Source organism: Odocoileus virginianus, chromosome 14 (genome assembly GCF_023699985.2).
Source record: "Odocoileus virginianus isolate 20LAN1187 ecotype Illinois chromosome 14, Ovbor_1.2, whole genome shotgun sequence".
In the NCBI taxonomy this organism is placed as follows: Eukaryota; Metazoa; Chordata; class Mammalia; order Artiodactyla; family Cervidae; genus Odocoileus; species Odocoileus virginianus.
In genome coordinates, this window is record NC_069687.1 from 60,009,019 (window position 1) to 60,035,240 (window position 26,222).

At 41.7% G+C, this 26,222-nt stretch overlaps 2 protein-coding genes across 5 annotated transcripts in view; one reads left to right on the forward strand and one right to left on the reverse strand.

Moving 5' to 3' along the window:
* Positions 1-3,652: 3,652 nt before the first annotated feature.
* On the reverse strand, positions 3,653-6,773 carry LOC139038220 (basic proline-rich protein-like). Its single transcript, XM_070476414.1, has 2 exons — positions 6,766-6,773; positions 3,653-4,745 (listed from the first exon to the last, which is right to left on the reverse strand). Exons 1-2 carry the CDS (start codon positions 6,771-6,773, stop codon positions 3,653-3,655), a joined length of 1,101 nt encoding a protein of 366 aa, XP_070332515.1.
* ARHGEF28 (Rho guanine nucleotide exchange factor 28) overlaps positions 4,031-26,222 on the forward strand; it is a 319,641-nt gene continuing 297,449 nt past the window's right edge. The window contains exon 1 of one of the 4 annotated variants that reach the window (XM_070476813.1): positions 4,031-4,249. The gene's annotated coding sequence lies outside the window, so the exon portion shown is untranslated. The remainder of the gene's footprint in view (positions 4,250-26,222) is intronic. The other 3 variants (XM_070476812.1, XM_070476810.1, XM_070476811.1) reach the window with 3 other exon arrangements.

The window sequence follows — 26,222 nt, forward strand, 5'->3', positions numbered from 1 at the left end:
GATGACACCACCCTTAAGGCAGAAAGTGAAGAACTAAAGAGCCTCTTGATGAAAGTGAAAGAGGAGAGCGAAAAAGTTGGCTTCAAGCTCAACATTCAGAAAACTAAGATCATGGCATCTGGTCCCATCACTTCATGGCAAATGGATAGAGAAATAGTGGAAACAGTGGCTGACTTTATTTTTTTGGGCTCCAAAATCACTGCAGATGGTGACTGCAGCCATGAAATTAAAAGACGCTTACTCCTTGGAAGGAAAGTTACAACCAACCTAGACAGCATATTAAAAAGCAGAGACATTACCTTGTCCACACAGGTCTGTCTAGTCAAGGCTATGGTTTTTCCAGTAGTCATGTATGCATGAGAGCTGGACTATACAGAAAGCTGAGTGCTGAAAAATTGATGCTTTTGAACTGTGGTGTTGGAGAAGACTCTTGAGAGTTCCTTGGACTGCAAGGAGATCCAACCAGTCCATCTTAAAGGAGATCAGTCCTGGGTGTTCGTTGGAAGGACTGACTTTGAAGCTGAAACTCGAATACTTTGGCCACCTGATGTGAAGAGCTGACTCATTTGAAAAGACCCTGATGCTTGGAAAGATTGAGGGCAGGAGGAGAAGGGGATGACAAAGGATGAGACAGTTGGATGGCATCACCGACTCAATGTACAGGAGTTTGGGTAAACTCCAGGAGTTGGTGATGGACAGGGAGGCCTGGCATGCTGCAGTTCATGGAGTTGCAAAGAGTCAGACACGACTGAGCGACTAAACTGAACTGAAGTGATATAGAAAGGAGCATAACAACTAAGGCCACTAATCCATCCAGGCTTTTGCTCACCATGGATTGGAAACCATTTTTGTCCAGTGTGTTGGTTCATCTCAAGTCCAGTAGACATTTATGGTTGGAAGTATGTTTTAGTTTTAAATAGAATATTATTGTTTTTATTTTTTGTCCAGTACTTTGAAGACCTGGCAATGGGCAGGAACTTATCTGTCTTTAAAAGGCCATGCCTGAGGCCAGGCCTTGGGGTCCCAGATCTGTGAAGTAGGAGCTGGGATTGTAGCATGGAGTCCGGTGTGCAATGACAGGGTGGGGCCCCTTTATCAAGGCAAAAGGCTGGACCTTTGCCTTGGAACAGGGCGAAGGACTTCAGACACAAGGTAGGGTTTTCTTGCTCTCCTCTTCAGCTTTGCCCTCTCGCTCTGGCTGCCCTGTCCGCAAGGTGGCCTGGGCAAGTTGAGGACAGACAGGGAGGCGAAATTGACCACCGCCTGGGAGAGGTGTCAGTGACAGCTGGTGAAGGGGTGTCTTGGTATACAGTTCCTTTGGCCTACTCCCTTGTCCTGGTTCTGTCTGGTTCTGACAGGTCTTTATAGGAAAACCAAAACAGAGACTCAAGGTAATTATGAGAAAAATCAAATGGGTTGCTGTTTTGTCGCTAAGTCGAGTTAGACTCTTTTCGACCCCATGGATTGCAGCATGCCAGGCTTCCCTGTCCTTCACTATCTACTTATGAGAAAGATCAAATGGGTACTTTTGTCTTTAAAGCTGCTATCATTAGCTGAAATCTCTTTTAGGAAGGCCTGACTGACGGAGAGGGTTCTCTGCTTGGGGTTGTGATCAGTTCTAACTAGAAAACTGCCTTGGATGGTAAGGGATTCCCTCTCATATTGCTGTTCATGGTAAGCAACAGGGTTTTCATGTTTTTTAATTATGATGACTTTTAAAAAAATTCTGATTTTAACCTCCATATGTTTGAATTTTTAATAGTTGTTTTTTTTTTTTTTTTTTTTCCCTGCAATTGAGATCTAGTCTTACTGCATTGTGGTCAGAAAAGATGACTGGAATGATTTCAATTTTTTTGAATTTACCAAGGCTAGATTTATGGCCCAGGATGTGATCTATTCTGGAGAAGGTTCCGTGTGCACTTGAGAAAGAGGTGAAATTGATTGTTTTGGGGTGAAATGTCCTATAGATATCAATTAGGTCTAGCTGGTTCATTGTGTCATTTAAAGTTTGTGTTTCCTTGTTAATCTTCTGTTTAGTTGATCTATCCATAGGTGTGAGTGGGGTATTAAAGTCTCCCACTATTATTGTGTTATTGTTAATTTCCCCTTTCATACTTGTTGGCATTTGCCTTATATATTGCGGTGCTCCTATGTTGGGTGCATGTATATTTATAATTGTTATATCTTCTTCTTGGATTGATCCTTTAATCATTATGTAGTGTCCTTCTTTGTCTCTTTTCACAGCCTTTATTTTAAAGTCTATTTTATCTGATATGAGTATTGCGACCCCTGCTTCCTTTTGGTCTCCATTTGCGTGAAGTATTTTTTTCCAGCCCTTCACTTTCAGTCTGTATGTGTCCCTTGTTTTGAGGTGGGTCTCTTGTAGACAGCATCTATAGGGGTCTTGCTTTTGTATCCATTCAGCCAGCCTTTGTCTTTTGGTTGGGGCATTCAACCCATTTACATTTAAGGTAATTATTGATAGGTATGGTCCTGTTGCCATTTACTTTGTTGTTTTGGGTTCACGTTTATACAACCTTTCTGTGTTTTCTGTCTAGAGAAGATCCTTTAGCATTTGTCGAAGAGCTGGTTTGGTGGTGCTGAATTCTCTCAGCTTTTGCTTGTCTGTAAAGCTTTTGAATTCTCCTTCATATCTGAATGAGATCCTTGCTGGGTACAGTAATCTGGGTTGTAGGTTATTCTCTTTCATTACTTTAAGTATATCCTGCCATTCCCTTCTGGCCTGAAGAGTTTCTATTGATAGATCAGCTGTTTCCCTTATGGGAATCCCTTTGTGTGTTATTTGTTGTTTTTCCCTTGCTGCTTTTAATATTCAGTTCTAATGAGATGGATGAAACTGGAGCCCATCTTACAGAGTGAAGTAGGCCAAAAAGATAAAGACCAATACAGTATACTAACGCATATACATGGAATTTTAAAAGATGGTAACGATAACCCTATATGCAAAACAGAAAAAGAAACACAGATGTACAGAATAGACTTTTAGACTCTGTGGGAGAAGGCGAGGGTAGGATGTTCAGAGAGAACAGCATTGAAACAAGTATACTATCAAGGGTGAAACAGATCACCAGCCCAGGCTGGATGCATGAGACAGGTACTCAGGGCTGGTGCACTGGGAAGACCCAGAGGGATGGGATGGAGAGGGAGGCAGGAGGGGAGATCGGGATGGGGAACACATGTAAATCCATGGCTGATTCATGTCAATGTATGGCAAAAACCACTATAATATTGTAAAGTAATTAGCCTCCAACGAATAAAAATAAATGGAAAAAACAAAACAAAATTCTGATTTTATTTTTTGTTGTTCATTCTTTTTTAAAAAGTTAATTTTTATTTTAATTGGAGACTAATTACAATATTGTGGTGGTTTTTGCCATATATCATGAATCAGCCACAGGTGTACATGTGTCCCCCATCCTGAACCCGCCTCCCTCCCCACCCCATCCCTCTGGGTTGTCCCAGAGCACCAGCTTTGCGTGCCTTGCTTCATGTATCGAATTTGCACTGGTCAGAATTATGATGACTTCTAATGAGCCCCTTGCGGGCGTGAACACGCAGAGAATCACAGAGCTGGTGAAACTCTGGGCTGGAGGATCGTGAGCCTCGAGAAACAAGAGGCGTCTACTGATGCTTAGGTAAGAACTGGAGCACGTTCAGTCACAACGGTGGTGGCTTTTGGCCGAGGGCAGCCTGGGCCTTCCTCGGGCCCTGCACATCTCCTTTCAGGAGCGGGCAGCCGGCCCCTGACTCCTGTGGGATCCGGGGCGCGCGGGCGCCGCCATTCGGGCGCAACCTCGCGCCCCCGGTCCCGCAGCCTCTCCCGGTCCTGGTGCTGGGGGCCGGGGGAGGGAAGCCCAGGCGAGCGGCCGCCGGCGGCGGGAGGGGGCCGGCGGAGCCCGTGCGGTAGGGCAGCTTCAGGTTTCTTCCTGGAGCCGGTGTCGGGCGCGGCGGCGGGCAGGCCGGGCCATGTGATGCCGGATCCAGCGGCAGCCGGCAGGCGCGGAGTAAGCGGGGCGTCCCCAGCGGCGGGCGCAGCCAGCCCGGCCCCGGAGCGCGGCTTCGGCTCCGCCCCCTCGCGCTGGCCGGGCCGCGCCGCGCCGCAGCCGCCGGGCGTGGGCCGCTTGGGGAGAGCCTTCCCGGCTCCGGCGGCGCGTTCCGAGCGCCCGCGGGCTGGGCGCCGGGGCAGCGCCTCGCTCGGGCGCTGGAGGCTGCGGGGCCGCAGCTCCGGGTAAGTGCTCTTTGGGGGCTCCATCCTCGCGTCCCTCGGCCCCTCGGGGCGGAAAAGTTTGTCCGCCTCACCTGAGTTCGCCGTCGCGGAGCTACTTTCTCGAGGGTCCAGGCTCTCCAGGGGGTGGGAAGGGGGTGCTGCCGCGGGCTCAGCGGCGAGGAGGATGGCCGCCGCCTCCCGGCCCCTCGGGGTCTGCAACAAGTGCAGAGGCGGCGCGGCGGCGGCGGAGCGCGCGGTCCCCTGGCCGCGCGGCCCCTCTCGCCCCCTGTCGGCCCCGCGCCGGGGGCCGGGAATGGGTGGGTGGAAGCTGGGTCTCTGTGGTTCGGGTGCCGGGGAAATCAGCGGTCTTCCTGCAGTGGAGAGGGGAGAGCCTCGAAAGCTGGGATCGCCCTCGCCATCAGTGCCTGGCCCCGGGGCAGGGGTGCGCGGCGGGGCCGGGTCCCCGGAGAGCAGCAGAGCGAGCGGGATTCCGCTCAGGACACAAGCGCCAACGTTTCTTTCGCGTGAAAATGTAAGTGTGCTTTAAAAGGTATCTATAGTTATCCTGGTTAGGAGAGGCGGCCAGAATTCCGTTGGACTTCCATAGGATTATTTTGTGGGTCTCTTTCCCCTGGGAACCTGGGGTGTGCGTGGTGGTCCCCTAACGTTCCTGTGCTGGGAGTTTTCCACGGTGGGGCATGATGACGTCCTGTGCTGGCGCCAAGGAGGCTTCCTCGCCTATGAAGGGCCCTGTAGAAGCTGGGTGCTCAGGCCGCCTTGGAAACCCAGCTCTCGTTTCCCAGACACCAATTAGATTTCCAGGAGAGAATCCATCTGCCTCCGTAGGAACCCATAGCAGCCCCCGCCCCCTCCTTGGTTTCAGCTGGCACCAACATCTGTGTTTGCGCAGCGTCTCCTTTCTTGACCCCTGCCTGGTTCGAGGCAGACCTCTGTAGACCCAGAGTTAAAGAGGTTTTATCACCAGACCCCCACCAATTGGGCGAAAAATAAGAAAATGTAAGATGTTTAGAAAGAACTGATCATTTGGGGTCCTATGGGGCCCCAGGTTTTCTAAAGCTTTGCCATCTTGTGTTCTAGGCCCTGAAGATGTCAGGGGAATTGAAGTCCTTTTTTCACAACAAAAAATCAAAGACCTGTTCTCTTGGGTTCTGTGGGTTGATCTTTGAACATGATAGTCCAAGCAGTGAGCTTAACCTGGGAAGCTTTTTAATTTATCTGTCTTGAGTTTTTATATGCACGTTCTTAAAGCGCACAGGTATTTACCTTATCCTGATTTATGGCCAAGCTGACTCCTTTGGAGTTATTTGGAGGAAAACAAATGACTGCTGCAAAAACCTTTGGCTTTTTTCTTCCACAACATAGCATTTCAGTTTAATGTTACAATGTGGACTTTCTGTGTGATTGTTGTGCTCATTAACTTTGATCCAGTAGGAATTTGGATAGCATCAAACCTCATGGTTAGTGATTAGAGAAACTGAGGCACAGAGCTAGCTATTGGACATGTGACTCAGGTGAATGCCCTGGCTAATGTGAGAAGGCGGAACAGAGAATTAGTGTTTTTCCTGCTTTTGATTGTATTTTCTTCCTTATCAAAGCAACATAACCTGGTCAGCCAAGAGCAGGTTATGTAACAGGTGTGTCATTAGACTTTCCTTTGAAGCACCTCTCCTGTCCTTTAAGCAGTTTAGAAACACTTAGAGGTAGAGAGGAAAATAGTAGTTGGTAACTAAGGCTCTATGAAATTTCATCAGGTTCCTCACTTGTGTTTCACACCTTTTGTTTGTTTGCTTAATCATGTGAGTACTGCAGAAGAGTTTGGAATATTTTCTCATTGTGCTTTTATAAGAAACTACTGTTGTGGCTCAGACTTAAATTTCGCAGGAATTTCAGGTGAGGTCTGTTACGTGACCTCCTTTGGTATATGAGAAAAGGAAATGTGTTCTAAAGAGATATTAAAACATAAAGGACTATAATATTACTTCTATATTAAGGATTCTGTACAGAATTGGTAGCCCCTATACTGGTAGTTAAGCTCTCACTTCACATTCAGCCAGAGTTTATGACCAAGTGTGACTCCCCAGAAAAAAGATTTATGGTATAAATGTCGGAAAACCCCTTGCAATTGAAATATGACTAGAATGGTACTGCACAGAGTCCAAATTACTCTCAAACTGCCAGGCCAACTGTAATTTTATTATACTTTAATTTACTGATCAGATATGGCAGACCTGGTTTATGTAGTTTTTGTTTAATTGCATTTGTATTTATATTGCTTCAGCAGGACCTTGAATTTGTTATGAAGAGATGGGTCAAGCCTGGCAACTCCTGTTGAGAGTTCTAAATTAAAAACAGTGTTATATTGGAAGTGCACCAAATTCAGGGAATTTTGCCATGTTAGAGTTGTACTGCAAATATTATGCCACGCTGTAGGGCTTGAGTCCAGATCCCTCCCTTAGGCCAGGCTGGGCTTAGAGTTCTTTTTCTTAAGAAGTACAGGTCAGGTACTAGACCTGTACCTGAGCATTTTGCCCTGATTGAGTGGTACTCTGCCATTTTTGTCCAGTCTATATAATCCTTAGTTCTTTTGCTATCATCTTGGTATTTAAAAATTCTTAAAACCTCTAAGCAGTGTCGCTTGCTATTTTGCATTCTGACAGTCTGTATCATGTTTCTCTCTTTGGTGAACATTTTCTTATATGTGTTTGACAAATATTTGAGGACCTCCCGTATGCCTGGCTCTGCTCTCTGCTTTGATTCTCTGTACTGTGGGGTTCGTATCTAAGGCAATACTTTTCTGATTTTAGGAATTTTAGGATCTGTTGCATTTTGAGTGGGCCTTTCCACACTCAACAGTAAGACTTTTGGCTGATAAAATGCCAGGTAACTTTTTTCTGTGATAGTGCATCTTCTTAGCTTGACTGCAATTTTTCCCTTGAAATTTGATCTTGGGCACAATCGTAATTTTCTTATTTCTACCATGATTGTTCCTGGACTTCTTCTCCTGGATAACCAAGGTAATGAGATTTGACATCATTTTAGTATGACGGAGAGTGAAAACATAATTGAATATTGGGCATTTGTTCCAGTGATCTTGATTTTGGACATTTAAAAAAAAATGTAATCTTCAGAGGTGCAGTCTTTTAGTTTAATCCTTAATGTGTTATTTTGAGGTTTGATTTCTGGAGGGGTTGATGTAAAAGGGGTGCCTCATAGCCAAGGATGAAGGCCAGCATAGGAGAAGACAGGCGACAGCTTGACTTATGTAATAGCATAAGTGGATCCAGCGCTCAGGTAACATTCTGCCTGTTTCAACTGGCAGACTGACTACTGTGCATGTGATCATTTTACCTTTAAAAATGCTTAAAATGTTAATATGCTTTCTATATTTCTCTCAGACACACAATCCCTTAAAAAATAATCATGAAATATATTGCATGTGTTAACATATAGTTTAGCTCTTAGATTCATTATCATACACTAGTGATCGTGCCCTTTTCAAGGCTTGCACTTCTTCTTCCATTATTTTATAATTTAAAGCAATTATCCTTCATAAATAATCACAAGTGGCTAAGAGTGGGGACTCTGGAGCCAGTCTGTCTCATGAGATGGACCTGACTCTGTCGCCTCCACCTCAGGTTTTGCATCTGTGAAATGGGGATAATCATTGTAACCTGCCTTCTAGGGTTGCTGGGGAAAGTCAGTGAGCTAATTTGCAGAGAGCACTTCTAGTAGTGCCTGGCAGAGATTAAGTGTCAGAAAATGATGGTTGGATTTATAACAAGTGGAAAATAGACATTGCAAAGAAAGGGAGCTTGAGCAGGTTTTCCAGGTTTCAGAACGCAGGAGATGTCTGTGTGATCTCAGGGGGAAGTGCTCTAGGCTGGGAGCCCAGGGCAAGAATGGAGACTGTTGCCTGTGACCTCTCAGCTGTGTAACCTTGGGCAAGTATAACCCCTCTGTGGTTCTCAGCTTCCTCATCTGGTCAAAGAGGAAGGAGTAGACTTAATGGTCTCTAAGGACCTGCTGCTTCTAACATTCGATACAGTCTTGAAATTTGAAGGTGAGGAGGGTGAATGTCAATTCAGTTTTTGCTGTCTTAGGCAACATGGCCAGGAATGTACTGTCGACAGGGTCAGTCCCGCACCTGCAGCGGGCGGTCAGGAAACATTTGAAGGGATTGTGAAATAATACTATTAACTTACCTCACCTTGATCACCAGACAGTCATCAGGTTGAAATGACTGAGTTATCTTTCTGGACTTAGTCCAGAGGGATTTCAGACATGAAAGTCTGGAGCCCATGCCTATGGGTCATAGACCATCCTGCATCCTTTCTTCTGTGGAAAACCCCGCTCCTTGTGGAAGAGGGGGTGGGGTAGAGCTGAGAAGGTGAAAAACAAGTGGGCTGATTATTTCTGCATTTTATGGTTAAAATATTTTCACACCTGTCACACGGGAAAACATCACCAGTGGCCTTTGCAGGGATGCTGTCAGCTAGAAGGCTTTGGAGCAAAGGCAGTCTCTAAGGACTTCTAACTGAATGGTGCAGGCGAAGTCTTTCTGGAGCAAATTTGTCTCTTCCCCACTAGTGACTGTTGTTTATTGTCTGTGCATGGTCCTTTTTCTTGCTCCACCAGACTCCTGGTTTGCTATGTGGTCAGGAGTTAGTTTAAAAAAGTGTGGGGTGCTCAGTGATTAATGAGATTATGGGTTAGTTGAGTCTAACCCAGGATTCTAAGCCTGGCTGTTTGTTGAAATTACTTGGGTTCAGGATCCTTTAACTTGGGCTCAGCATCATCTTTTAAAAGGTGACACTAGTTACTTATAAAAGGGTTTGCTAGCTACTTTCTTAACCTTTAGTGTTTCTGGCTTTCTGCAGCTGAAAGAATCCAGGAAAGGGTGATTTTCATGGCATTCCTTTAAATGTTCAGCAAGTCACATGTCTCCTACTGCCTGGTCTCGTGGACCCTCTGCTCCCATTAGCCAGGACTAGTAAATGCCTGTGGAACTAGCCCTGTATTTCCTAACTTCTTTGACTTTGTTCCTTTGTTCCCTTTTACTTTCTAGCTGAAGTCTTTTGCAGTGGTCAAAGCAAGCTTAAGCCACCATCTCTCTGAAACTGTTGACTGAATTCTCAATTTTCCAACTTGAGTGTAAGCCGATTTATGGCAAGAACTCTGATTTAGGCTACTTTGTAGGGTCTCCAAGCAGAATACACATGTACTGGATGGTTGGTTAGTAATTCTGCTGTTACATCAAGTCCTAATTTACAGCATCCCCACAGATGCTAAGAGTGATGTTTTCCTTTGTATCAGGTGTAGATTGCATTGGAAAATATTGAGATGCAGGGGAGGGAAGGAGAATGTTGCTCAAGAAATTAGATGGCTGGTCCTTCTCAGATATAAATGAGAGGCTACCCAGGCCTCTTTTAGGTAACTGTATGTTCTGTCTGGGAAAATGAATGAAATTCTTGTTCAGAGTTATAATCTTAAGACTGAAGGAAACCCGAAAGATTTTTCTTTAGTTTCTAGCAAGTGAACAATCTACATGTATAGCATATCTCCAAATGGTTGACCATTTGATCGTTGTCCTTGATACTTTCAGTAATGGGGGACTAATAACCACAAATATCCCAGTCTGTCTTTGTTTTCTTCCCTAAACTTTAGATACACACAATTATTTGTCAAATTGTGCAACATGATTTGACATACATGTACATTGTGGAACAATTACCAAGATCAAGATGATCAACACATCCATCACCTCACATAGTTAACTTTTTCAATGATGAGAACACTCAAGATCTGCTCTCAGCAACTTTCCAGTATACAATACCATATTTTTTAACTATAGTCATTGATGTTGTTTGTTGTCTTTGTTAAAATATGTAGGTTCTTTGCCCATTTTGTTTGTTTTGTTTTATTTAATCATTTGACTGCATGGTGTGTCATGTAGGGTCTTAATTCCCTGATCAGGGATTGAACATGTGCCCCCTGCTTTGGAATATTAACCACTGGACCACCAGGGAAGTCCCTACCCATTTGAAAAATGAGATTTTGTTTTGCCACTGAGTTGTGTGAGGTCCCTTATATGTTTTGGATATTAACCCCTTGTTAGATATATGGTTTACATATATTTTCTCCCATTTTGTAGGTTGCCTTTTCATTTTGTTGATGGTTTCTTTTGCTGTGCAGAAGCTTTAGTTTGATATGGTCCCACTTGTTGATTTTTTGCGTTTGTTCCTTGTTCTTTTGGTGTCATATCCAAAAATCATTGCCAAGACTGATGTTAAGGAGCTCCCCTGCCATACCTTCTTCTAGGAGTCTTATGGTTTCAGGTCTTACAAGTCTTTAATCCATTTCAAGTTAATTTTTGTGAGTGGTATAGGATAGTGGTCCAATTTTATTCTTTTGCATATGGATGTCCGGTTTTCCCAGCATCATTTATTGAAGAGGCTATCTTTTTGCCATTGAGTATTTTTGGCTTCATTGTTAAATATTGACCATACAGGCATGGGTTTATTTCTGGGCTTTCAATTCTCTTTCATTGATCTCTGTGTCTGTTTTTATGTGAGTACCATGCTATATTGATTGTTATAGGCTTGTAATATAACCTGCAATTGGGAAGTGTGATGCCTCCAACCTTGTTCTTCTTAAGATTGCATTGTCCATTCAGTCTCTTATGGCTCCATACACACTTTAGGACAATTGTTTTCTATTTTTCTGAAAAATAATTGGAATTTTTTTTTTTTTTTTCATTTTATTTCTTTTTTTTTTTTTTAATTTTTATTAGTTGGAGGCTAATTACTTTACATCATTACAGTAGTTTTTGTTATACATTGATATGAATTAGCCATGGATTTACATGTATTCCCCATCCCAGTCCCCCCCTCCCACCTCCCTCTCCACCCGATCCCTCTGGGTCTTCCCAGTGCACCAGGCCCGAGCACTTGTCTCATGTACCCAACCTGAGCTGGTTATCCGTTTCACCCTAGATAATATACATGTTTCAATGCTGTTCTCCTGAAACATCCCACCCTCTCCTCCCAGAGTCCACAAGTCTGTTCCATACATCTGAGTCTCTTTTTCTGTTTTGCATATAGGGTTATCGTTACCATCTTTCTAAAGTCCATATATATGTGTTAGTATACTGTAATGGTCTTTATCTTTCTGGCTTACTTCGCTCTGTATAATGGGCTCCAGTTTCATCCATCTCATTAGACCTGATTCAAATGAATTCTTTTTAATGGCTGAGTAGTATTCCATGGTGTATATGTACCACAGCTTCCTCATCCATTCGTCTGCTGATGGGCATCTGGGTTGCTTCCATGTCCTGGCTATTATAAACAGTGCTGCGATGAACATTGGGGTGCATGTGGCTCTTTCAGATCTGGTTTCCTTGGTGTGTATGCCCAGAAGTGGGATTGCTGGGTCATATGGCAGTTCTATTTCCAGCTTTTTAAGAAATCTCCACACTGTTTTCCATAGTGGCTGTACTAATTTGCATTCCCACCAACAGTGTAAGAGGGTTCCCTTTTCTCCACACCCTCTCCAGCATTTATTGCTTGTAGACTTTTGGATAGCATCCATCCTGACTGGCGTATAATGGTACCTCATTGTGGTTTTGATTTGCGTTTCTCTGATAATGAGTGATGTTGAGCATCTTGAAAAATAATTGGAATTTTGACAGCGATTATATTGGATCTGTAGATGGCTTTGGGCAGTATGGGCATTTAAACAATATTAACTCCTCTGATTCATGCACACTAGTGTCGTTCCACTTTAGTACCTTCAGTGTCTTACAGTTTTTGATGTATAGATGTTTCACTTCTTTTGTTAAATTTATTCCTAAGGATCTTACTGTTTTTTGATGCTATTGTAAATGGCATTATTTTCTTTATTCTCCAGATAGTTAACTAGTGTACAGATTTTTGTATGTTGATTTTGTGTTTTGTGGCGTTACTGACTTCATTTATTAGAGCTAATTTTTTGATGGAGTACTGAGGATTTTCTATGTAAGATCATGTCATCTTCAAAGAAACATTTTTATTTCTTCTGTTCCCACTTGAATGCCTTTTAATTCTTTGTCTAATTGCTGTGACTAGAACTTCTGTACTGTGTTGACTAGAAATGGTAAGAGAGGACATCCTGTCTTATTCCGGCTCTTAGAGGGAAAGCTTTCTATCTTTTCACTGTTGAGTATGGTATTATCTGTGAGTTTGTTATAGATATGGCTTTTATTATGTTGAGGTATGTTTCTTCTATACCCAATTTGTTGAATTCTTATTAAAGGATGTTGAACATTTGTTAAATGCTTTTTCTGCATTTATTAACACATTTATTGATTTATGTATGTTTCTGTTTTCATTAATTTAAGTGTTAATCACTATAAACTTCCCTCTTAGAAATGCCTTTGCTACATCCCATAAGTTGTGATATGTTGTGTTTCTATTTTTAATCTCAAGATTTTTGGATTACTTGATTTCTTCTTTGACCAGTTGGTTTTTTAGAAGTGTAATTTAATTTCCACACATCTGATTTTTATTCTGACATTCTTCCTGTTATTGACTTCTAGCTTTAATCATTGTGATTGAAAAAGATATTTTATATGGCTTTCATCTTCTTAAAATTTGTTAAGACTAATTTTGTGACCCAAAATACTCTCCTGGAAGATATGTGTATGCATAAGAAGTATGTGTATTCTTCTGCTGTTGAATGGAACGTTTTGTATGTTTGTTAGGTACATTTGACTGATAGTATTGTTTAAGTTCTTTATTTCCTTCTTGATTTTCTATCTGGATAATCTGTCTATTGTGAAGTCCTCTACTCTTGAATTGCTGTTTCTGCCTTCAGATTCGTTGTGTGTGTCAAGTTGCTTCAGTTGTGTCCGACCCTCTGCGACCACGTGAACTGTAGCCCACCAGGCTCCTCTGTCCATGGGATTCTCCAGGCAAGGATACTGGAGCGGGTTGCCATTCTCTTCTCCAGGGGATCTTCCCAATCCCGGGACTGAACCCAGTCTCCCGCATTGCGGGCAGATTCTTTACCATCTGAGCCACCAGAATGCATATAATTGTATATCCTCTTGATGAACTGACCTCATTATTATATAATGACCTTATTTGTCCCTTGTTACAACTTTTCTCTTAAAGTTTATTTGATCTCATAAGTATAGGTACCCCTGTTCTTTTAGTTTCTATTTGCATGGAATGTCTTTTCCTATTCTTTCACTTTTAGCCTATGAGAGTCCTTAAAGTTTGAGTTTCTTGTAGAAAACATATACTTGGGTCTTGAGCTTTTGTTCATTCAACTACTCTTTGTCTTTTAATTTAAACCACTTACATTTAGAGTAATTTAGTTATTGATAGCAAAGGACACACTATTGACATTTTGTTAATTGCTTTTTGATTGTTTTATAGTTCTTTTGTTTTTCCTCTCTGTCATCCTTTGTGAATTGATGAGGGGGCCTACTAGGGTTCTCCTACTGTCCTTTTATTTGTGGTGTGAAATCCCTCCAAGGGGATCCTTCTTGGCACCAAGCTGCCCTGGACTGAGGGATGGAGTGATGTTGGCAGATGCTTCCTAGGCTTTTCTGTGCTGTCATCCTCTGTTTTTGAGCTCCACAGGGTTTCTGCTGCTGTTGTGTAGTGTAGAGCTTTCCCAGGGCTGTTTTCATTGGTTTGTAGGTGGGCTATCTTTGGAAACCTTACATTTTTGAATGGTTTGTATGTGGGCTATCTTTGGAAAGCTTACATTTTTGAATGGTTTGTAGGTAGGCTATCTTTGGAAACCTTACATTTTTGAGTGGTTTGTAGGTGGGCTGTCTTACATTTTTGAAAATTAATTACGTACCTACCTCGAAGCCTATTTAAGTTGGTAAATCTCTTTCAACTCTTGTTAAGTGACATGATTTTGAATTATCTCACTACCTTGAATACTGAACATATACCAATTTGCTATGTTCTTCTTCAAGTATAATGCTTCTAGATGCTGACTGATGGTAAGGAGAACCATTCTAACCCTTGCTGAGATTCCCCCTTCCCTCCCCAACATCCCTCCCTGCCCCAGTAAGCACCGAAGCCTCCCAGTTAAGATTGTCAGCGGCAGATTAGGAAAGCAGGGAGACTCTTCAGCTGTTACTTTCTGCCTTGTGTTGGGCGAGTCATCTGAACTTTTAGTCTGTTTTTACCTATTTCTCTTAAATAGGGTTGTTAAAAATGCTTAGCATAGAACCTGGGATAGAATAATAATTTTTCTTAACAATGGCTTTCCAGCCATAGTCCTTCTAAAACAAGATTGCTGACTCTTGATGGTCAGTCATCTCAAAATAAGTAAGTTTCTTTTTACACATGTTGCTGCTGAGTCACATCTCTTCATTCATGGATGTGTACCATTGGCTTCTTAGTCCCATGAATAAAACTTAATATTTATCTAAATTTCCTGTATATGACCATCTGTTCTAGCCTTTCAAAGTCTTTTAGATTGTTTATCTATACATTAATCATTTACAACACTTTTTTATTCCAAGTTATCCACAGATTGGATATGCGTTTCTTCAGTGTTTTAAGGAATAAAATTGTTGCCTAGGCTGAGGTCAAGGGCAGAACAATTTGATGTTTCCATACACAGGGCTTCCTTGTGGCTCAGTGGTAAAGAATCTGCCTGCAATTCAGGAGACCCGGGTTCAATCCCTGGGTCGGGAAGATCCCCTGGAGGAGGAAATGGCAACCCATTCCAGTATTGCCTGGAGAATCCCATGGAGGGAGGAGCCTGGTGGGCTCCAGTCAATAGGGTCGCAAAGAGCTGGTCATGACTGAGCATACTTTCACATACAGACTTTACTTCAGATTAATATTTGTCAATTTTAGAAAAGTTGTTCAGAGACTTATTCCTGTTTGCACTAGCATCTGATTCTTAATTCTCCATCCTGTCATAAGGATATATGCTATTTCAACCAAATCTACTGTACGTCTGCTCTATGGAATTACCAATTTGGTGACCACGTAGTGGACTGGGGTTAGTCTCACATGTCTTGTTCTTACAGAACTTACACTGGCTCCAGGTAGCTACTGCTTCCTCTGAGGTACTCAGACACCAGCTTTTTAATCTACTCTAGAATCTTGCTTGTGATGAGTTTGAAGCTCCTTCTGTCTCTAGTTTCTGTTTTTTTAAGAAATCTTATTGGAGTATAGCCTATTAACCATGCCGTGTTAGTTTCAGGTATGCAGTAGAGTGAATCTGTTACACATATATCCACTGTTTTTTAGATTCTTTTCCCACATAGGTCATTAGGATTGGCTTTTTTTGAAAATAGGCTGTCTCCTATGTTTGAATCCTGTCATTGTCCACAGATCTTGGTAGATTATGATTGGAAAATTTCATTGGGTTCTTTCCCGTCTTGACCCTGTCCAGAAGCAGCAACTTGTTCAGCACCTCTGGGTGTCCTCTTAGGATCGACTTTCCCACTTACAGAAATTCTTTCTGTCCTCTTCAAATGGAAGGTTTTTTTCCTCCAAGAGTAGACAAAATCTCAGTCGCTGTAGAGGAGTTCTCCTTATCATCTGTCTACACTACATCACCAGTCCTAAGAAGATCTGTCTATTCCTTCCTTGATGTCCTGCCTTAAATAAATTGAAATAAAAATCTGATTATCTGTAGTTTTTTGGCAACTTCATGTTATTTGGGCCTTTAGTCTGTCTGACATAGCTCTTAAGAGCATGCTGTCTTCATTATCTGTGCTGGAAAAGAGGCAGGGAGGAGGATAAAAGCAAGGCAATTATTTTTATCATCTGAATGGAAAACAGCACAATGCTGGGAATCGAGGCCTGGCTTTAGTCTTGAGCTCCTTGAACATAATGATCTCTCCATATCGCCACAGAATCCATATCCTCTCCAAATGGGAGGTCTTGGGTTACTTCTTTGAACCATGGTGATTTCTTTAGGTAGTGATTTCACTGATTGATAATAACATTTGGATGGGCTTCTGTGGTAGCTCAGCTGTAAACAATCTGCCTGCAATGCAGGAGATGCACTGTGTAGGAGATGTGGATTTGATCCTGCTGTGTATCTGTGTATCTGTATATAAATTCGTATATAAGAAATGGCTCATTTAACTCTTCATTGTTACCTTTTATGAAATCACCAGCTTTGCAACTTGTCAGAAGTTCTCAGGGATGAATTTCTGGAAGTTGTTTTTATACCCGTTATCCCAGCCCTTAAAGACTTAGCCAGTTTCCTGCTGGCCACTCACTATTCTTGGCTGTAAGGGGCAATACACAAAACCTATTGTCAATGTTTTATTAAGTTTTAAAATGGATGCATTCTTAGGGGGAATAAAATAGAAACATTTCTCTTAAATGGTATCATTCATGTCAAAGTTGTTATATAAAATACATATGTATTTTTCTTCTCCCATTTAATAACCAGAAATGTTGATAGCCTGTTAATTGAATATAAAACACAATGTCAAAAATCTTTAAAATCAGTCATGGGAATTTGAATTGTTCTTTGTTCTTTACTTAGAAAGATTATATGGGACAGAAATTATGAGGCAAACGTCTCATGGCTTTTGATTTGGGGCCTTTTAATAAAAACTTTTAAGTTGAGGTGAAACAGGTTTCACATATAGTTAAATTAGGTTGTTTTGCAATAAAAATGAATGCTGTAGATGACTTTCATATCTGTAGAAAGTCCCAAATTAGCTTTTCACTTGGTTTAGTTACAGAAATGGGGCTGAGCTAGGGAAAATTCAAATTTACTAAGGACAGGTTAAGGAAACTTTCATTTTGAAAGAAACGCCAAGTAGAATTTAGATATTGGTTTGTTGGTTTTTCTTAAAATTAAAAATAGAATAAGCGTTTCTTTTTTCTTTCACCGTCATAGTAGGAAACTTTATGTTTATTGGCTGTATGGCATCTTTATGTACAAGTAGCTGCAGAAATTAATAGACAAAGACAAGATGTCTGGATTTCAATTTAAGAATTTTTTTTAGTGGGAGTTGGACATGATTGCTGGTGTTTTGTGCCTTTTATTTAAAAATGATAGTAGATTCTGTGTAAAAGGAACATTTTAAAAAGATGGTCTGGGGACAGCAAAGGCTGAAGCAGAAGCAGAATTTCTGTTGAAATCCTAGCACTGCCACGGACCTACTGGGGATCGTGTCACCTCAACCCTAGTGACCTCATCTGCAGCCTGAGGAGTTGGGCCAGCCCTTTTCCTATGGCACATCCTATCTCTCCAGTTCCGTGCTTCTCTGAGGTAAGGATGGTGTTTTGAGCCTCCCTTGGATTACTAGCCGACTGCTTGGTTCCTAGAGCACTTTTAGACACTCGAGTGGCAACATCTGAATTGTTCAGGAAACTGGGTTTGAAGAAGCTACTTCAGGGCTGCATCTTTGCAGGGAGAAATGGTGGTTCATAGCCTGAGGTTTCCCTGTGATGGGAGCTCATGTTATTGTTATCCGAATACTTCATGAGCAGTGAGGTGGAATCAGCCAGTAATAATGTAGTAATTATTTTTAATTGAATCCATACATGACTGAAAATGGGTATTAATTTCATTTTAGCAGAAGGAATTAATGTCCCTAACTCCATTTAGGATAGGTGGAGAATATGCACTGATAATCATGGCATTTTTTGATAAATGCCGATTTTTAGCTAAAATAACACTTATAATGGTTCTTTCTCTTTCTCCTCCCCCGCTTGCCCACTTCCCTGCACTTTGTTTTAAAATTGTAAAATCAAATAAATGAAATCCCTTCTTCTTTTTTTAAAAAATGTATAGCAAATTTATAAAACCTCTGTTATTTAATGTAGCTTCTGATTAGTAATATTAAAGAAAGCAAAATTGTACTCATGAAAAGTTGCCATTTTAAGGCATGGCACCTCAAAAGATATCTTATTGTACTGGTGATTTGGACACTGGGCATTTTCCTGTTTGGGATTTTACTTACTGGATGTAGGGGCTCTAAACATTTATCTAGGAGTTCTTTCCAAAGTTTTTCTACCTCAGGGAGTTTAAGAGTTCTGTTAGAGTTGTTTTTTTTTTCGTATTAAATCTTAGTTTTGCTGATAGAGTTCTGTTATTTTTCTGTTGACCAATCATGAAACAATGGTATTAAGTGAGTAATAGTTACATAATCACAATAGTAAAAGATGTTTATCTGCTTTCACAATTAATAGCCAGATGAAAAATAAAAGATAATTACAATTGCAAGCCATAATGGGAACATGATTAACCTAACAATATAAAATAATAACATACAATTTAGGCGGTCAAGCAGAGTGATGTGGTAAGTGGACGTACATACATGCACATGTTTTCATCTGCCCCGCCAGTCTTTCTCTTTTGGTTGGTGCATTTAATGTATTTACATTTAAAGTAATAATTGATATGTATGATCCTATCACCGTTTTTTAAAAATTGTTTTGGGTTTATTTTCTGTAGGTCTTTTCCTTCTCTTATGTTTCCCACCTAGAGAATTTCCTTTAGCATATGTTGTAAAGCTGGTTTGGTGGTGCTGAATTCTCTTAACTCTTGCTTGTCTGGAAAACTTTTGATTTCTCCATCAAATCTGAAGGAGAGTCTTGCTGGGTAGAGTATTCTTGGTTGTAGGTTTTTCCCTTTCATCACTTTAAATATATCATGCCATTCCCTTCTGGCTTGTAGAGTTTCTATTGAGAAATCAGCTGATAGCCTGATGGGGTCTTCTTGTACATTATTTGTTGTTTTTCCCTTGTTGCTTTTAATAGTTTATCTTCCTCTTTAGTTTTTGTCAGTTTGATTACTATGTATCTTGATGTGTTCCTCCTTGGGTTTATCCTGCCTGGGATTATCTGTGTGTCCTGGATTTAGTTGACTATTTCCTTTCCCATGTTTTGGAAATTTTCAGCTGTTATTACTTCAGATGTTTTCTCAGGTCCTTTCTGTCTCTATTCTTCTTCTGGGACCCCTGTAATGCGAATGTTGGTGTGTTTAATGTTGTTCCAGAGGTCTCTTAGACTGTCTTCATTCTTTTCTCTATATTCTGTTCTGCAGTAGTGATTTCCACCATTCTGTCCTCCAGGTCATTTATCCATTCTCCTGCCTTAGTTATTCAGCTATTGATTCCTTCCAGTGTTATAGTCATCTCTGCTTGTTTGTTCGTTAGTTCTTCTAGGTCTTTGGTACACAATTCTTGCATCTTTTCTGTTGCTTTTCTGAGATCCTGCTTCATCTCCACTATCATTATTCTGAATTCTTTTTCTGGAAGGTTGCTTGTCTCCACTTCATTGAGTGGTTTTTCTGGGGTTTTATCTTGTCCCTTCATCTGGGACTTAACTTTCTGCTTTTTCATCCTGGATTAACTTTCTGTGATGTTTTTGTCTTCGCTGTTGTGGGACTGTGGTTCTTTCTTCTTCTGTCTGCCCTCTGATGGAGGAGGCTGAGAGGCCTGTGTAAGCTTCCTGATGGGAGGGACTGGTGGTGGGAAAAACTGGGTCTTGCTCTGGTGGGCAGGGCCCTGCTCAGTGAAGCTCGAATCCAGTGATCTGCTGATGGGTGCTGATGGGCTCCCTCCCTGGTAGTTTTTTGGCCTGAAGTAACCTAGCCTTGGACTCTACAGCAGGGTTAACGGTGCCCTCCAAGAGGGTTTATGCCGAGGGTGGTGCCCCTGTCCCTGTGGTGAGCCCCTGTCGACCCACGCCTTCCAAGGAGGCCCTCCAACACTAGCAGGTAGTTTTGGTTCAGTCTCCTGTGGGTTCACTGTTCCTTTCCTCTGGGTCTTGGTGTGGGAAAGATTTTGTGCCCTCCAAGAATGAAATCTGTTTCTCCCAGTCCTGTGGAAGTTCTATAATCAGACTTGCTGGCCTTCAAGGTCAGATTCCCTGGGGATACCCAGTCCCTTTGTTGGATCCCCAGGCTGGGAAGCCTGGCGTGGGGTTCAGAACCTTCACAGCAGAGGGAGAACTTCTTTGTTATTATTGTGCTCCACTTTGTGGGTCACTCACCTGGTGGGTATGGGATTTGATTTTGTCGGGATTGCACCCCTCCTGCCATCTCGCTGCAGCTTCTTGTCTTTGCATGTGAGGTTTCTTTTCTGGTGGCTTCTAGCATTCTCCTGTTGGTGGTTATTCAACAGGTAGTTGCAGCTTTGGTATTCTTGCAGGAGGAGCTGAACCCATGTCCTTCCACTCCACCATCTTGAACCAGAAGCTGGAATTCTCTGCTAGAGTTTTGATCCTTCACTGAGTTGAGCTTGGCTAGTAGTTACTATGAGGCAGGCTTATATGGGTGCTGGAGGCTTAGAAGAGGCTTGGGGATATTCATAGCTTTTGAGGAGTTCTCAGTGCTGTCAGATCAGCAGCCGTGAAAGAAAGTGAGTGTGTTGTGATGTGGAGGTGGTGGGGGCAGGTGCGCTCAGCCGCCTGGGAGCTGTGCCTGGGATAATGGGAATCAGGGTATTGCCCAGTCTTTGTTTTATTGTTATAGTTTCCTAAACATCATCTGTATTGTAAATATGTATCTGCCTCAGTGACGTTATAAAAACAGAAGTGAACTTAAGAAATAGGTATTTTAATGAAAATCTGTATACTTAGTTCATAAATATAATTGGAATATTCTTTCAGATGTCATAACTCAGCACTTTGAAAACTCTTATTAAACTTATGTAATTGTTGCTAATTAAACTTTTCAAATTTCAAATTGTTTGTTATAAAACATTTACCGTAACTGTTTGGCAAGGGGCAGGAGAGAAATTGGTTATTATCAAACTGAAAGTCCTATTTTGTATTTATTTAAATTTGTTTTGGCAATATGTTTATAATGACTTTATATTTTAAATTTGTATGGAAAAACCTAGCTCTGTACACGCACACATACACACAGATGCTTTTTTTTCCCCCCTAACTACAGACACTTGAGAATGGAAGCAATTTTATAGAATTTTCAATGTTGGATCAAGGGGGGAATTGATTCTAATGTTTCTGTTGTTGGGTGACAGCTCTGCGCAACTTGAGTTGCGTCCGTGGCCACCAGTTTTAAACTAGGGGAGGCAAGTGGCAGTTCTTTATCTTTCCTTAGTGACATTAAAGAATACTACTGTGGACACCCTGAGTACATGCTGGCTTTTATTTTGGAGCACAGCATCGTTTGAACAGTTTAGTGCTTAAAATTAGAAAGTAAATGCCTTTGTTGCCACAATTGAATATCACTGAACGTATGGAGCATTTAAAGTCACATAGCGCTTAAAAGATACTGATCAAGTGAATCACCACCTCATGTGTTGTTTTGACGGGAAGTGTATCATGTCTCAATAATTTCCTTAACATTTCTTCCTGCCAGCTGCCTGTTTTCTTCTTGTTAACTTATTCCCATAGAATTCCAAATATGTAGTTGATTTCCCTACTGATGCTTTCAGAGTTCCTTTTTCCCCTTCTTTAGAGTAGCTGCTGCACTTTTGTTCGTATTGAATTCGAGGCTTATTACAGGGAAGAGAGAATGAGAAGCCCTTTTGGAGACTAGGATTCAGCCAGGATGCCTCTATCTGGTGAGCGAATCTTCTTGGCTCCAGCATGTAAAATTTTGTCAAGGAGGTGTAAAGACGTGCCTGTGACAGACCGGGTCTGAGGCTAGATGAGCGTGAAATATTGTTCAGTCATCTGTGCAGAGATTTTTGGGAATTCTTATTTCCTATGTATTTATGCAATTGAATGCATTTTTTTTTTTTTTAACATCAAGCCTGAGGTCCCTTGAGATTAAACAAGTTAGGAAAATAAGACACGGGGCCCTGTTTTAAGCAAGGTGCTGTATAGTGAGGTGTGTCATTCCGGTCTCGCCTACAGGGCTCCGTGTGCGGGGGCTCTGGGGGAGCTGTGGGATCAGTACCCCGAGGTGCTTAGGGCCGGGGCTGCGGCGGGGAGGACAAGCCTGCCAGGGGAAGCAGACCTTCTTGGCCTGTAGCATCTTCCGGTGGAAGCAGGCGCAGAAATCTTCTTTTTCTAAATTAAGAAATTAGGCGAATATGGGCAAAGCAGAAAGTTTGTCAGTAACTTGTGCAGCTGTTGAACATTCATGTGTTTGCCTCGGGATATTTGGGTCAGGTGATTTTTGACTAGTAAAAATGTATAGGTAACGTTATAACTAAACTCATGTACACTTTATTACATAATAAAAACACTTGTAAATTGTATTTTTATCAGTGAGTTATCAGTCACAACATTCTATTTTATAACATGCCTTATGTTTTTGTGTGTGATTTTTGTGATGTACTTCTTGCTTTCTTTGGCAGGATAAGTTTATGGTTTAGATCCCTTATTTTTCTTTCTTGGATACAGAATTATTCCTTTTTAAGTATACAGTAGGTAACTTCCTTTAAATAAAAAAACAGTGATTTCTTCCACCAGAAATCTTCCCTTTCTTGTGGTGTGGGATTACATGGTATAGATAGTGAGCCTTATGTCACTAGACATTAAAAGCATGGAAATTCATAGTGTATCCCATGTAACATTGAAGACTGTAAGTAGATTTGAAGAAGGCATGCCTGTTGTGGTTATCATTTATGCAATTGCAGACGGTCCTTATGACATGTTAGTATAAGCTTTTAACTATGCTAGGGAGGTTAATTTTTCACATTTGTACCCTTTTATTTCAAAATAACAAATTTGTGTAGAAAAAGAAAAGCAGTTATTGGCAGACCAGTCCGTTTCAGAAATGTTAACAAATGTCCAATTTTTGTAACGCATTAATATAGGTGTCAGAACCACTATATGATTAAGGCAGATGCACATACGGTGAATAGCACTCTTGGAAATGTCGGACATTTTGCTTGGACGCTAGCACTGCGTTATGCAGAGTGACAGGAGTGAGGTGAGCTGGGCTGGGACTCCTCCTTGCATTCTTCTCTGCATTCCTCTTGCAGGGATCAGGCAGGGACCTCACCGCAAACCCATAAGCAAGACTCATATCCCCGTCCTCAACTCTCTCGTCTGTTGCCTTCTATGACTCTCTGAGCAACATATAAACAGTTGCATGTACAATATGAAAACCCCTTAAGAAAGTTAAACAGCCTTATTAAGTATATTTTACATGGCTTGTGTCAGAGTGCCATTTACCTATCAATTTGGCATTGCTTTGATATTTACTGTGCCAAAGAAAACTTCAGCCAGCCGAGGTCAAAGCGGAGCTTTCTTCTGCACTACTAGCATTAGAAAAAAGCTTAAAAGAATTATCTGTCAGCTAGTTAAGAATTTATTAACAGGCCACTTCCGGGTAAAATGCAGGGGTTCTCAGTCTCAAACTTGAGTTTGGGAGTGCAGACCTAGTTGAACTTCAGTAGAGTGTTTTGCATTTCTGTGTTCCCTCTCTGAATGGGGATGATGCCAGCTGTCTAGATAAAACTGAAAGAGTTAAGTGTTAGTTGCTCTTAACTTGTGTCCAACTCTCAGCAACCCCATGGACTGTAGCCCACCTGGTTTCTCTGTCCATGAAATTCTCCAGGCAGTAATATCGGAGTGGTTGCTATTTCCTTCTCCAGTTGATCTTCCCAACCCAGGGACTGAACCTGGGTCTCCTGCATTGCAGGCAGATTCTTTACCATCTGAGCCACAAGTGAAGCCCCAGGTAAAACTGAGTGGTCTGCCAATCAAGTGAAATTACAGATGGAAATACTTTGGAAAGTGTAAGTAATATATAAATATAAAATCAAAACCTAAAACATGATGGCTTGTGTGAAAAGTTACTATGGCATAACTCTGTGAATATGCATGTGGAGAAGCAGTGAACATGATCAGTAGGTAATACACCAGTCCTGTGTTTTTTTGTTAACGCAGTTCTGTATTCAGTGACAAGAGAGGAAAATGTGGAGCCAGTTCAAATTAGGGGAGGAAAGTCTCAATGAGGCCTGTTGTGTAAGAAAATAGGCTGTGAGGGACGTGTTCTGGTAGGAATCCCTGCTTCTGTACTAGAGGTTGCCAAAAATAAAACCCAACCTCCCCTCAAAAACCAGTGTTTTCCTTTTCTTCTGCTGTTTAGCCAGAGTGTAAAACCACTTGAGCAGAAGCATTAGTGAGGCATTTTATGAGACCACAATCTCCCATTCAGAAAAAATAAATTACCACCAGGACAGGGACAATGAGCACCTCTTTTGTGTATCGGTGGGGCTGTGCGCACGAAGTGATTTGTAAATGTCCGCCTCACTCTCGCGTTAAGAGCTTTTCAGGGGTCCCAAGCGTTGGTCTCTTCTAGTCCTTCAAAGCCAATGACAGAAAAGCTCTTCTGTCTTCAGTTGGTGATTGTCATAAAAAGGCAACCGCGGGGTGAAGAGTTTTTTGCTTGTCTCATCTGGCTTTGGAGTCATGTTCAGCTGTAAAATTGTGTTATTATTGTCAGTTGAGTCTCCGTCCTGGAGATGATTTGGGCTAAGTATACATTCGTTATCCTAGAGTCTTGAGATGATGTGGGAGGAACTGGCTATTTAACACAATTGGGAAACCCCCTCACTTCTGGTTCTTGGGATGGGGAGTGAGGATAGGGTACATCATGTTCCTACTGTGAAAGATGAATTAATTAATAAAAATTTGCTTCACAATCAGTTAAGTATGTGATTGTCATAGGCCATAGGTAGGACCACTGTGTTTATGTCTTTGTACAGTGGGAGAAATGACGCTTAGGAAACTTATCCAATCATCCAAGCAGTCCCTGTAGCATTTGAGGGCCCTGTTACAGGGAGAACGGGCTGAGATTTTCACCAGCCATAGAAAGACCTCTTTGTGTCAATTGCTTTGAAGTTTGATAGTGAAGATGATGATAACCAGGTGGTAATTGCCTTCCCTTTGTTCAGCACTCTGCTTGGAGCCCTGTGCGTGTTATCTTTAGTTCCTTCAACAACCTCACCAGTTTTACAGATAAGGAAACTAAGGAGATGTGGGAGGTCAAACAACCTGCTCTAGTCCAGCAGTTTGTTTACTGATCCCTCCTAGCCTGTGGGACTCCTCTCTCTCTCCACTTTGTCCTGATGTCTCTCAGGAGGCTTAGGTGAGAAGTCAGCCTATCCACGTGTGAAAGAGACCAGGAGAGCTTCTGCTCTATTCAGCTGATCCAGCAAGTTTTCACTGCCTTGACGTTTTCAGGTTTGTCTTCATAGCGAAACTGCGTATCTCATCTTTCTCACTTGTCACAATTCAGGTAAGACACTTGTCTGGGGTAGAGGATCTGATTTACATAGCTTGTCATCTTTCCAGGATGAAAAATAGACGTTCATGAACTTTTTCTCATAGAATCCAGTATGCTATCTGGTGGGTCAGTTATGACCTCTAAGTTCATGGCTGTTTCTTAGAGGGAAGGCTCTAGACTAGGCACGTCTTCTCAACCAGAGTCCTGACCTCTCAATGCCTGTGCTCTTTTCCCAGAATTTTTAAGCATTCCAGCAGCCTTTTGGCACTTTAAATGTGTTGTGTTTTGAACTTGAAGGTGACTTCTGATTTCGTCACTCCCAAGGATTTATCTGTTTGCTTTTGTTCATCTCTGCATTTGTCCCGTCGGCCTTGATTCTGTCCTCTTGGGTCTTTTTTGTTTCAGTGGCATCGTCAGGGTGGGCAGTGGTCATGCCCAACTCCTCCCTGGCCACGTGGCCAGGGCACTGACAATAAAGATGTTGTTTTCCTTCAGAAACAGGCTTTAGTCAGTCTGGTTTTATTATCACCATGCACTGGCAATTATAAACAATATCTGTTAATGTTACTTCTTCTCCACAAAATCCTTCCCTTTGTCGGAAAAATTCTTGCAGTCACTGTGGCATTTTAATAATACCCATGAAAGCTTCAAATTAGTGCATTTTAATGACTTGTTTAATAAACATTGTATTCAACATGGAGTTTAATTCAGACAGCTCCCAGTTATATAGTTGGTCCTCAGCACATAGTACGTAAATTGGTTCTGAGACTAAAATCAAAGATTTGGCATTGTTCAAGCTAATCTTGGGTCCAGTTTGTGTGTCCAATCT